Source organism: Pangasianodon hypophthalmus, chromosome 12, assembly GCF_027358585.1.
Source record: "Pangasianodon hypophthalmus isolate fPanHyp1 chromosome 12, fPanHyp1.pri, whole genome shotgun sequence".
Taxonomy (NCBI): domain Eukaryota; kingdom Metazoa; phylum Chordata; class Actinopteri; order Siluriformes; family Pangasiidae; genus Pangasianodon; species Pangasianodon hypophthalmus.
The window spans coordinates 6139836-6152528 of NC_069721.1; the positions used below are offsets into that span (position 1 = coordinate 6139836).

At 41.5% G+C, this 12693-nt stretch overlaps 1 protein-coding gene, 1 long non-coding RNA gene and 6 other non-coding genes across 9 annotated transcripts in view; 7 read left to right on the top strand and 1 right to left on the bottom strand.

Annotated features, from left to right (window-relative positions):
- arhgap27 (Rho GTPase activating protein 27) overlaps positions 1–1761 on the top strand; it is a 28490-nt gene extending 26729 nt beyond the window's left edge. For both annotated transcript variants that reach the window (XM_053238806.1, XM_026915508.3), the window contains exons 16-18: positions 20–148; positions 254–359; positions 546–1761. In XM_053238806.1, the coding sequence (XP_053094781.1) occupies positions 20–148; positions 254–359; positions 546–720 (410 nt within the window). In that variant the 3' untranslated portion in view covers positions 721–1761. The remainder of the gene's footprint in view (positions 1–19; positions 149–253; positions 360–545) is intronic.
- Positions 1762–3267: 1506 nt separating this feature from the next.
- Positions 3268–3349, top strand: trnas-gcu (transfer RNA serine (anticodon GCU)). Its single transcript has one exon. It is a non-coding gene; the product is annotated as a tRNA-Ser (tRNA).
- A 440-nt stretch (positions 3350–3789) lies between these two features.
- trnal-aag (transfer RNA leucine (anticodon AAG)) lies at positions 3790–3871 on the top strand. The gene has a single exon. It is a non-coding gene; the product is annotated as a tRNA-Leu (tRNA).
- Positions 3872–5534: 1663 nt separating this feature from the next.
- LOC128319577 (uncharacterized) lies at positions 5535–9826 on the bottom strand. Its single transcript, XR_008303044.1, has 7 exons — positions 9719–9826; positions 8709–9084; positions 8444–8512; positions 7834–7936; positions 7676–7738; positions 7494–7554; positions 5535–7385 (listed from the first exon to the last, which is right to left on the bottom strand). It is a non-coding gene; the product is annotated as an uncharacterized LOC128319577 (long non-coding RNA).
- Positions 9827–10130: 304 nt separating this feature from the next.
- Positions 10131–10212, top strand: trnal-uag (transfer RNA leucine (anticodon UAG)). The gene has a single exon. It is a non-coding gene; the product is annotated as a tRNA-Leu (tRNA).
- A 523-nt stretch (positions 10213–10735) lies between these two features.
- trnas-gcu (transfer RNA serine (anticodon GCU)) lies at positions 10736–10817 on the top strand. Its single transcript has one exon. It is a non-coding gene; the product is annotated as a tRNA-Ser (tRNA).
- A 440-nt stretch (positions 10818–11257) lies between these two features.
- On the top strand, positions 11258–11339 carry trnal-aag (transfer RNA leucine (anticodon AAG)). Its single transcript has one exon. It is a non-coding gene; the product is annotated as a tRNA-Leu (tRNA).
- Positions 11340–12323: 984 nt separating this feature from the next.
- Positions 12324–12405, top strand: trnas-gcu (transfer RNA serine (anticodon GCU)). Its single transcript has one exon. It is a non-coding gene; the product is annotated as a tRNA-Ser (tRNA).
- The last annotated feature ends 288 nt before the right edge of the window (positions 12406–12693 follow it).

Consider the following 12693-nt stretch of genomic DNA (forward strand, 5'->3'; position numbering starts at 1 on the left):
TCATATTAATTTTAAACAGAGGATCTAGATCTGGAGGAGGGCCACTGGGACATCCATGTCATTACAGGAGCCTTGAAGCTCTTTTTCAGGGAACTGCAAGAGCCACTGTTCCCTTACAGTCACTTCAACAGCTTTGTCCAGGGCATCAGTGAGTACCTATCTTCTCATAATTACAGCAGAAATTAGACTGGTGTGGTTGTTTTTAACTTTCATTGAGGGCTTAATATGTTTTGTGTTTTTTGATTTGCTGTAGAAATTCCAGACTACAACAGCAGAGTGTCTTATATACGTGATCTGGTGAAATCTTTACCACCACACAATCGTGACACAATGGAGGCACTCTTTAGCCATTTAAGGAAGTATGTTTTTTTTTTTCTTTTTTTCAGTTATAGTTAGTGCCCAGGGGCAAACATTTATTGTTTTGTTTGTTGGATGTTAAGGAAATAGTAAAAGTAGCCTAGATGATCATTGTTGGTTTTATACTTTGTGGCCAGTTTCTAGAAGGAAATCTTCCTGAATCACTTCCTGTATCTTTCTTTTTTCAGAGTTATTGAGCATGGAGATGAGAACAGGATGACTTTGCAGAATGTGGCCATTGTCTTCGGCCCAACATTGCTCAAGCCTGAAATGGAGTCAGCAAACATAACTGCATACATGGTCTTCCAGAACCAGATCATCGAGTTCATCCTCAGTGAATTTGAAGCAATCTTTCATATGTGAACATCTAAAAAAAGGCCACACCAGTTCAAAGAATCAAAGATCATGTCAAATTATTTGAGAGAATAAGAAATATCTGAACAAACAAAAAAGTAAAGGGTCAGCTGTCATTATAAAATTTCTTGCTGTGAGCCATGTTAGTATTTTGGGCATAGTATTTCTTTAATTTTGTACTCTTGATCATATTAGCCGGAAATGCCCACATATTCAAAATGACTTGAATGATATACTGTACATTGGCCCTGAGATGTTGGTGGAAAAAAAGTTTTATTTGGTTTACGTAAATATAGGTCTCACAACATGATGTGAATTAATAGAAAATATGCAAACCATAAAAGGGTAATAGAAAATTAATTTTAACATGCAATTAGAATTATTTATTACTGATATTCAGGCAGCTGTTCTCAGACATAATCAATCTTGTTAGTACCGCATAGGCATAGTTAAATGTAACTCTGGTAATGACCACTTACCTCAGCACATGGAAATATTTTCCTCATAAGTAAATTGTGTTGTGAATATAACACTGCTTGAGTGTTATATTTAGCCTTAATGTGGAAAACTACATTTTCCTGAGCTGGATGTTTCAAACTGGTTAATTACCAACTGTAATCCTACAAGTGGTTTAAGATATTATATTACAATTAATAGCAGTCTTTAGAGACTTGAGTCATTGTTAGCATTTTAGCTGAGGATCGTTTCTGTTATTTATGTTGTCTTTTGTCCTTTAATACTCCCATCTATACTCATCTAAGATATGTTACCATAAATGGGGACAGTAGATTACTTGTACAGTCGTTAGAGTTATGAATTCTATATTTATTAGTACAAAAGTTAAACTTCACTCTGTAAAATGTATTTGCACATAGACAAAGATTAATCTGGAATGAACTAAAGAACATAGTTGTAAAGATTTGTAAAGCATTAATATTTGGTAGAAATAAGGCATACATTTATGTGTTTTGATGGTGTACATAGAAAAGGCATATTTATGCTACACATTGCTTATAAAGAATTTTTAATAAAGTAACTGTTTTACATTCATGCTACATTGTTGATATTTATTGGCAGTAATTCAGAATCAGAGTGTGTTAAATTACACTAAGTGGTCTGATCATGAGAGGCCCCTTTCCTGCACAGTACTGCAGACAGTTCTTTATGTCAGGGAATCACACAGTAGTGATTCCTAAAGTTGTGGGGTGTTGGTTAGTGCAGAATAGCTTGCTCCATGTCCATCCAGGCCTAGCAAAATATATAAATTGATGCATAAGGTTTATAATTGGGATTCATCAAATGTGTATCATAAACACAAGTGTGTTGAAGCTTAATTGAAACCAATTGTTTGTAGCTGCTGTGCATATGAATTTAAATATGACTGTCACAAATTAATAATATAGTATGCAAAGATCTCTTTAAATGGTACATTAAAAGGATACTAGCATTTTTTTTACTATACCATGGAAAAATAATATTTCTGTATGTTTATTATTTTTAATATTTCATGTTAACAAATGTGTGTCACAAATGAGTGGTACAATTGTTGAATGGAAGCTTTTATAATTTAATTCATAATTTTTTTATAAATGGTACTTTAAATGTGACATATAAGTATAGTCAATAGCCCCACTAATATTTGGATAATCAGCTTCTATGTAGAAGTCTTGTTTACAGATAACATTGATGTAGAAATACTGGGCAAGCAAATGGTGTGACACAACACTGTAGGCACAACACCTACTATATTCCAATTTTCATTCTGAAATGTGCCCTTTATTATATGAATATGACAGGAAGTTTTTCTGAGTAAAATAGAAGACTGCTTTTCTTGTTAATTGTAAGCATGTCTTGAGGCATGCAGTGTGCTCTGATGGCTTTATTTATCAATCTTTTAGTAAAGATGTGTGTGAATGTGTGCGAAAGCCAAACATAGGTAAAAATTTCCATGAGATACAAGTGTCGGAAATGCTAATTTTCTTCGTACTTGCATGCATATATTGATGAATACTGGAAGTATAGTGTTGAATGCTGGAGGCGCTGTACGAGGTGGCCCAGAGGTCTTGAGCTATGTCAACAAGAGGTTTAGGTGATGGACTGCAAATCCAGTGTGTTCTGGGATGTAACAGGGATGTAAGGTCATACAGGTGACCTAGGTCCACAAGAGGTTAAGGCGATGGACTGTTAATCCACAGTGTACAGCCCACGTGGGTTTGGATCCGTTGTTCTTGGAAAGACCTTGCTTAAACACATTTGGTAAGGGAAGCAGGCGCACTCAAAAAGTTGCCTTTTGCAAAGAAAGTTCCCTCGCTAATCTGGGCACTCAGCAGGTAGCAGAATCCAACAGCCCAAGGATTGGATTGGGTCCGCTCGACTATGGAATTGTCCCGTTCTCTGTCAACTTTGGGCCGTCTCGCCGCACCGGCACCCTTCAATTCATATCACAGCACGGCGCATGCCTCCAGACACGCATGCAATTAATTAGAGAAGCAGACATCTAGTTTGGTGACTGTTTCACAATCTTTTCATAATCTGTGTTGAGAGCCGCTTGCTCCGGATGAGGTGGCCGAGAGGTTAAGGCGATGCACTGCTAATCCATTGTGCTCTGCACACGTGGGTTCGAATCCCACCCTCATTGCGTGTGTGTGTCATTTAGCCTCCTCCTTGCAAGATCATCTGGGTTTGGTGCAGTCTCTTTCACACTTCCAGGGCCTGCGAGCGAAATGGCTCGTACAGGTCCTGGAGACGGTACTAGAGTGGGTTGAGAAACGTGAAAAGCTAGCACTGTGGCTGCGTGTTTCGCAACTGTGGGCTGCATTTCCATGCTGGTTGGCCACAGCTTCCGTAAGGCTCTTAAGTTGCTGGAGGTCTGTCAAAACAGTCCTCAGTCCAGACGACAGTGGCAAAGAACCTACATCTTAACCTGCTTCTTCTCCTCAGACTGGGACGCAAGTTCACATGCGTGAGCTATGTCAACAAGAGGTTTAGGTGACGGACTGCCAATCCAGTGGGCACAGCCCTTGTGGGAGAGCAGCTCTCTTTCACGACCTGGCAGGCCTAGCGCAAGCCCTGCCCGTGGGTAGCGTGGCCGAGCGGTCTAAGGCGCAGGATTAAGGCTCCAGTCTCTTCGGAGGCGTGGGTTCGAATCCCACCGCTGCCAGAGGGCGTTCCCTTTTGGTCAAACGCAGAGGAGCTCCTTCCGCAAACACTACAGATGTGACAGTTGACCACAGGATCTTAAGCCTAGGCCAATCTTTCGCCAGCTCTCTCTTCAGCTGGAAATGGTTAGGTGTCTCCTGTAGAGCTGGTTGAGCGGAAGGCACGTTAGTCTCTCAACAGCTCGTTTGTCGTGCCCGTGCCCATGCCAGGCTTCCTTGTTGTCTGGCGGAATGACTCAGTCACCTTCTTACCACGAACCGGTAAAGCCTCACGAGCCCTCGGGGTAGCGTGGCTGAGGAATTGTCCCGTTCTCTGTTAACTGTGTCCCGTTCTCTGTCCCATTCTCTGTGAACTTTGGGCCGTCTCTCCGCATCTGCTCCCTTCAATTTCTATGACAGGACACTGCATGCCTCAAGACATGCATACAATGAACAAGAGAAGCAGACATCCAGTTTGCTCAGGAAAAGAAAAAATAAACTTCCCTTCATAATCAGTGTTGAATGCTGCAAGTGCTGTACGAGGTGGCCGAGAGGTTTAGGCGATGGACTGCAAATCCAGTGTGTTCTGGGATGTAACGGGGATGTAAGGTCATACGGGTGACCTAGGTCCACAAGAGGTTAAGGCGATGGACTGTTAATCCACAGTGTACAGCCCACGTGGGTTTGGATCCGTTGTTCTTGGAAAGACCTTGCTTAAACGCATTTGGTAAGGGAAGCAGGCGCGCTCAAAAAGTTGCCTTTTGCAAAGAAAGTTCCCTCGCTAACCTGGGCACTCTCTTTCACACCTCCCACGGGGGCCAGTCGCGTATAGCTGGCACACAGTGCCAGCCAATCAAACTGAAGCTTTTCTGCTGCTGTACAAGGTGCTGAAATTGTGTCACACCCCATCAGATTTTTTCACATTATATTTTAATATTTGTCTGGACCGGGCTTCGAATCCCACTCAGTGCGACTCTGAAACATTGTTTCAAATTTGTGCATTATAATCACAAAGACAGATATGTACCACACAATTCTGAAGCAATAACAATGCATTAGTATTGCAGTGTGGTTTAAAATGTTTCCTGTGTTTCATGGCCAATGCATTGTTATTAATTGATTAATGTTGACATGCATATAGAGTCCAAATATTTATTCATCAAATGTGCAACACAGATCTCTGACCACTATGTCAGCACTGACCTATTACAAATATCACGACAGTTTTATACTGTTATTACTTCTTAATTTTTACAAAATGTCAATAAGTGAAATAAAACATTAGTAAAAATAAAAGAGTAATAATAATATAAAACTATTATGTTGTATCTGCAATGTAAATGAGAAATTTAAATAAGGTTTTACTCTAATATAATGAATTCCACTGTTGAATGCATATGGTTTATTGAGCGATGGGAGTCTTAAGTTAACATACCAGTTAAATGTTGGCAATATAATAGAGTAAATAATGTATCCTGCAAACAGAGACACACTACACCAAGCAATTAGTGTTAACCTTTTTATTATATATATACATATATATATATATATATATATATATATATATATATATATATATATATATGTATATATATATATATATATACACACACATATATACACACATATATATATCAGTGGCGTGCGGTGGTGTTTTAAAATGAGGGGGCAGTATATATATATATATATATATATATATAAATTACATAAAAAAGAGAGAACAAATATAATTCTACTTTGTATTTTATTATTATTTTTTTATTTCATTTTTTATTTTATACTAATTATACATTTCATAGTGGTTTTATGCATTTTTACATTTATTCCAAAATAATAACTAAAGTAACAATTATTGCATTAACAATTTGAACAATATTTTGGAAACACTTTACAATAAGGTTTCATTAGTTACCATTAGTTAACTACTTTAGTTAACATGAACTAAGAATGAACAATACTTCTACAGCATTTATTAATCTTATTTAATATTATTTTCAACATTTACTAATGCATTATTAAAATCAAACGTGTTTGTTAACATTAGTTAATGCACTGTGAACTAACATGAATCAGCAATGAACAACTGTATTTTTTATTAACTAACGTTAACAAAGATTAATAAATACTGTAATAAATGTTCATTGTTTGTTCATGTTAGTTAACACATTATCTAATGTTAACAAATGACACCTTACTGTAAAGTGTTACTAATATTTTTTTTATTTGTGAACTGATGTTCAGCTGTTCTTTTTAATAGTCAACTTATTTTCGGGTCGTCGTCATAAAAGCTCTGTAAACACAAACACAGACAAACTAATCACGTTTTCAGCCATTTCAAAATTTCATTTTTGACATGACACAAAGCAGTGATATCTAAGCGGGTGAGTTGTTTACTTACTTTATAATTAGTCAGTAACGCCATCATTTTGTCCATTCAGGCCAAGAGCTCGCACGAAAACAAGAGGCGGGATTTATCAAACGAACCTATAACACCCAATCATAACCGATCATATCCAATCATAACCGATCATATCCGATCATAACCTATCACATCCAATCATAACCGATCATCTCCAATCATAACCTATCACATCCAATCATAACCGATCATCTCCAATCATAACCTATCATCTCCAATCATAACCTATCACATCCAATCATAACCGATCATATCCAATCATAACCGATCATCTTCAATCATAACCTATCACATCCAATCATAACCGATCATATCCAATCATAACCTATCACATCCAATCATAACCGATCATCTCCAATCATAACCGATCATATCCAATCATAACCTATCATATCCAATCATAACCGATCATCTTCAATCATAACCTATCACATCCAATCATAACCGATCATCTCCAATCATAACCGATCATCTCCAATCATAACCGATCGCATCCAATCAAAACCGATCATATCCAATAATAGCGCGATGGAGGCATTGCCTCCTCTCACGTGACTTTCCCCCATCCTCAATGACCCCCCCACTAAACCCACGGCACGTTATGGGGTCTCTGTTATAAGTCAATGGGCTGAGGGGAGGCGAGCCTCCGCTGTAACTTTTCCTGTGGGTGTCGCTGTTGGACAGTGTTACTTTATAAAAACGAGTGACTTTTATACTGTTAATGTCATTTTTAGTAATATTTGCGTCGTTTTATTTTTGCAATATCGATTATTTTCTCATCCAATTTTTTGAGGAGACACTGCCTCCCTTGCCTCCTCAGAGGAAACGCCCCTGATATATATATATATATATACACACACACATATTAATATAAACTTCATTACACTGTAAAATAAAGTAGAAAAAAATACATTAGTTAAATATTCACCACAAGTGAAAGATGTAAGCAAAAGATATATCTCACAGGAGGCAACCCTAGCCATAGACTCATGGATTCCAGCTCTGTCTTCATCCAGATCCTTTCCTGATGGGAACACTTCCACTGGCGGACATCATGATCATAGCCAGGAGCGTGTGGAGGAGGGCATCTTAGGAAGGGCTGATGTGCCTGATTGTGACTGAAATAAAAAGACAAAAGAATAAAGATTTTTTTAATTACAGCTACAGACATGGGCTACGGTCATCACTCTTGCCTGGTAACAAAGCCACAAATTAATCATTCGTACTTTGACCTGTCTGTTGCAGAGGCAGTGGGCTGCACACCAAAGAACCAAGGGGGGAATGGCTCTGGAAATACACAGACGAATAATAATTAAAAACCTGCTTTAAAGTCCTGATAAGAAAAGTCATTAAACAAAGAAAAACAACGACATTCATGATACAGATAAGTGCACAACTACAATCTTACCATGTGATGCTTTAGCTGTGCGTGGGACACTATGTGAAGTGGTCTCTGAAGATGAGAGACTTTCTAAAAAGATGGATAAACAATCCATTCTAAAATTAGAACAGATTCAACACAACATAATGCTTTCATTATTCCAGTCAAGTGTAATACACCCTTACCATCTTTGCCACATTCCTCAAAAGTAAGTGTCCTACACGCTGGAGAGCTGTCTCTGATGCTGCTGTCTCCTGAACAGAGTACCATTCCTCTATTAGCAATTATCTGTATAAGAGGTGAGGGATTATATGAATGTTAAATGTAGTATGTAGTGTCAGCAGGTGGTATGGAGAGGGCAGCAGATGGCACTGCAAGATACAAAATCTTGTCATTTGTGTTAATAAAAGGTTCAAAATACCCTACTCTTACTTTACCTGCTTATCTTAGTACTATAAAGTAAAAAGATACATTATGCCTGCTCAAGGAATGTCACAATTATTTTAAACTGAAGCAAGGGATGTTAAAAGGCAAAATGCAAGTACATGCATTTCATCATGTGTTAGTAGACAGAAATATTTAAAACTTAACAATATAAAAAAAAATAAAAAAAAGAGAGAGAGAGTTGTTTCCGCAGAATGTCTCAGTTCACCAGCTGAGGGTGATGATGACGATGGTGGTGGTGGAGCTAGTTGTAACACACAAAACATAAAAAAAATACAAAACATACAACAGAAAACGATTTGGAACACAATTAATTCATTACATGCAGTCAGTACAGACAGAAATACATACGCTGCACCCGTAGCTTGGAAGCGGAGATGTTCAGCATTGCACTCTCCAACTCATCATCTTCATCCATCTCTGCGTTGGTCAAAGACAAGAATTAGTGGGTTGCATTTTCACTGTACTTGGATTTCTTAAAACATACCTCTGCGTTAACTGAAGCATAACATACGTGGAAAATAATACAATTGCAAGCTATGTCATTGTTTATACTAACTGAAACAATGGTAAACATTTCCTTCAGAAGAGCAAATGCAAAAAATAAACAACTGACCCATGGGCTCAGAGGTGGCACTTGAGGCAAGCACGGGCAGTCGGGCTGACTGCTGCCGATTCTGCAGATATTGCTGCAGTTTGTACATCCGTGTCCCTGGGACAAGGGGAAGAACTTCCCCTTGTATTTGCCAAACTGCAGGATGTATTCACCAAAAACTTCACTCCTGTCTGAGATTGTCCGAGACTCTCTCATGGACCACAGTCAGAGCATTTTGTCTGACAAGCTCCTCCTTCACGGGTGCAGACTTCTCCCGCAGAGATGGGTTATTTTTGATCAGCCTGGCCTCCTTAGTTGGCTCCTGAAGGAGATCTCCCAGTGGAACACAACCTTAACTCTTCCTGGGTAAAAACACAACGTTTTTGTGCATGATGACCTGTAATCCAGAAAAGGCAGTATTCACTCAATGTTAGTATGTCTATTTTAAAATAAAACATTACAATAACCACATTCAGTGTGTTTTCTGGAATGCAACTCTACACTTTGTTTTCTGACATTCAAAAACATTACACATAAACACAGTCATGCAATAAATAAATAAATCCAAAAGTCATGGTCATTCATAGTTTAGCTTTTAAATCATCCAACTGTGTGTTAGCTAACACTCCAACAGGGCTGAAACTAACGTAGTTTTAGAATAGTGTAACAGTGTAAACTGATAAACACTACAAATAAATTTAAATAATGATCATGTTCATTCACAGGTCAGCTTCTAATTAACCAGCGACATGTTAAAGAGAATAAACAAAGACTCTCTCATAGGAGGAGCATTGCGTGCATGATGACAAAAAACGCTCATCTATATTTAACACAAAAAGCATTACACAAAAACCAAAATTACAGTCACGTTCATTCATAATGTAGCTTTTAAATCACCTAAACATGCATTAGAGAGAAAAGCTGGTAGGGTAAAGTTTAGTTACAGTCTCTCATGGTGGCGTGTTGGCAGAGAAACTAATCGGATTTCAGCATTAATGGAGATAAAACACATGTGATATAAAGTAACTTACCTTTGATCGCTGAGCTAAGAAGCGTTGAATAATAATTATAATAATAAGCAACGAATTAGTTCAGCAGCGTGCACTCTCACTCTCCTACTCGGACGAAAGTAAAACGGCGATTTCTAATTTCGGAACAGCGCCACGGGGCGCCAGTGGCCAAAAGTATATCGCATCCGTAGTGGTTTAGCACTACCTTTGAAAATGAATGGGAATCGGTTTAGGTCCGCGAGGGCATGCGAGGGGAATGGCTCGTACAGGTCCTTGAGACGGTACTAGAGTGGATTTGTGTGTGTTTGGATCCCGTTGTTTTAGGAAAGACCTCGCCTTTGGTAAAGGAAGCGCGCATGGTGCAAACATTATGGCTGCCCGCGAGAGCAGCTCTCCTTCACGACCTGACAGGCCTAGCGCAAGCGTGCCTGTGGGTAGCGTGGCCGAGCGGTCTAAGGCGCTGGATTTAGGCTCCAGTCTCTTCGGAGGCGTGGGTTCGAATCCCACCGCTGCCAAAGGGGCCTTTTGAAGGCAGCATAGCTTGCTTAAGGTGTGTGAGGTCTTGTCTCCAAAGGCTTTACATGAGATGTGACTTTCAGGCTGTACATGTTGCGGCTTTCATTAAGCGCCTCCGCTGGCATCAGTAACCTATATACTGTATGACAGTGATCCAACATGTAGCATGCTGCCTCCGAAACAACTCTATTCAGATTGCCCTTTTCAACAGGCTTTGTGCATATCCAGTTAAGAAAAGGAGTTACATTTTCCAAAGAAAGTTACCTCGCTAGCCTGAATAGGGAACGCCATAGGTCTATTCAGAACCTAGCCACCCAAGGATTGGCTTGGGTCCGCTCGACTATGGAATTGTCCCGTTCTCTGTCAACTTTGGGCCGTCTCGCCGCACCGGCACCCTTCAATTCATATCACAGCACGGCGCATGCCTCCAGACACGCATACAATTAATTAGAGAAGCAGACATCTAGTTTGGTGACTGTTTCACAATCTTTTCATAATCTGTGTTGAGAGCCGCTCGCTCCGGACGAGGTGGCTGAGAGGTTAAGGCGATGGACTGCTAATCCATTGTGCTCTGCACGCGTGGGTTCGAATCCCACCCTCGTCGCGTGTGTGCGTCATTTAGCCTCCTCCTTGCAAGATCATCTGGGTTTGGTGCAGTCTCTTTCACACTTCCAGGGCCTGCGAGCGAAATGGCTCGTGCAGGTCCTGGAGACGGCACTAGAGTGGATTGAGAAACGTGAAAAGCTAGCACCGTGGCTGCGTGTTTCGCAACTGTGGGCTGCATTTCCATGCTGGTTGGCCACAGCTGCCGTAAGGCTCTTAAGTTGCTGGAGGTCTGTCAAAACAGTCCTCAGTCCAGACGACAGTGGCAAAGAGCCTACGTCTTAACCTGCTTCTTCTCCACAGACTGGGCCGCGAGTTCACATGCGTGAGCTATGTCAACGAGAGGTTTAGGTGACGGACTGCCAATCCAGTGGGCACAGCCCTTGTGGGAGAGCAGCTCTCTTTCACGACCTGGCAGGCCTAGCGCAAGCCCCGCCCGTGGGTAGCGTGGCCGAGCGGTCTAAGGCGCTGGATTAAGGCTCCAGTCTCTTCGGAGGCGTGGGTTCGAATCCCACCGCTGCCAGAGGGCGTTCCCTTTTGGTCAAACGCAGAGGAGCTCCTTCCGCAAACACTACAGATGTGACAGTTGACCACGGGGTCTTAAGCCTAGGCCAATCTTAGGCCAATCTTTCGCCAGCTCTCTCTTCAGCTGGAAATGGTTAGGTGTCTCCTGTAGAGCTGGTTGAGCGGAAGGCACGTTAGTCTCTCAACAGCCCGTTTGTCGTGCCCATGCCAGGCTTCCTTGTTGTCTGGCGGAATGACTCAGTCACCTTCTTACCACGAACCGGTAAAGCCTCACGAGCCCTCGGGGTAGCGTGGCCGAGGAATTGTCCCGTTCTCTGTTAACCGTGTCCCGTTCCCTGTGAACTTTGGGCCGTCTCTCCGCATCTGCTCCCTTCAATTTCTATGACAGGACACTGCATGCCTCAAGACATGCATACAATGAACAAGAGAAGCAGACATCCAGTTTGCTCAGGAAAAGAAAAAATAAACTTCCCTTCATAATCAGTGTTGAATGCTGCAAGCGCTGTACGAGGTGGCCGAGAGGTTAAGGCGATGGACTGCAAATCCAGTGTGTTCCGGGATGTAACGGGGATGTAAGGTCATACGGGTGACCTAGGTCCACAAGAGGTTAAGGCGATGGACTGTTAATCCACAGTGTACAGCCCACGTGGGTTTGGATCCGTTGTTCTCGGAAAGACCTTGCTTAAACGCATTTGGTAAGGGAAGCAGGCGCGCTCAAAAAGTTGCCTTTTGCAAAGAAAGTTACCTCGCTAATCTGGGCACTCAGCAGGTAGCGGAATCCAACGGCCCAAGGATTGGATTGGGTCCGCTCGACTATGGAATTGTCCCGTTCTCCCGTCTCGCCGCACCGGCACCCTTCAATTCATATCACAGCACGGCGCATGCCTCCAGACACGCATACAATTAATTAGAGAAGCAGACATCTAGTTTGGGGACTGTTTCACAATCTTTTCATAATCTGTGTTGAGAGCCGCTCGCTCCGGACGAGGTGGCCGAGAGGTTAAGGCGATGGACTGCTAATCCATTGTGCTCTGCACGCGTGGGTTCGAATCCCACCCTCGTCGCGTGTGTGCGTCATTTAGCCTCCTCCTTGCAAGATCATCTGGGTTTGGTGCAGTCTCTTTCACACTTCCAGGGCCTGCGAGCGAAATGGCTCGTGCAGGTCCTGGAGACGGCACTAGAGTGGATTGAGAAACGTGAAAAGCTAGCACCGTGGCTGCGTGTTTCGCAACTGTGGGCTGCATTTCCATGCTGGTTGGCCACAGCTGCCGTAAGGCTCTTAAGTTGCTGGAGGTCTGTCAAAACAGTCCTCAGTCCAGACGACAGTGGCAAAGAGCCTACGTCTTAACCTG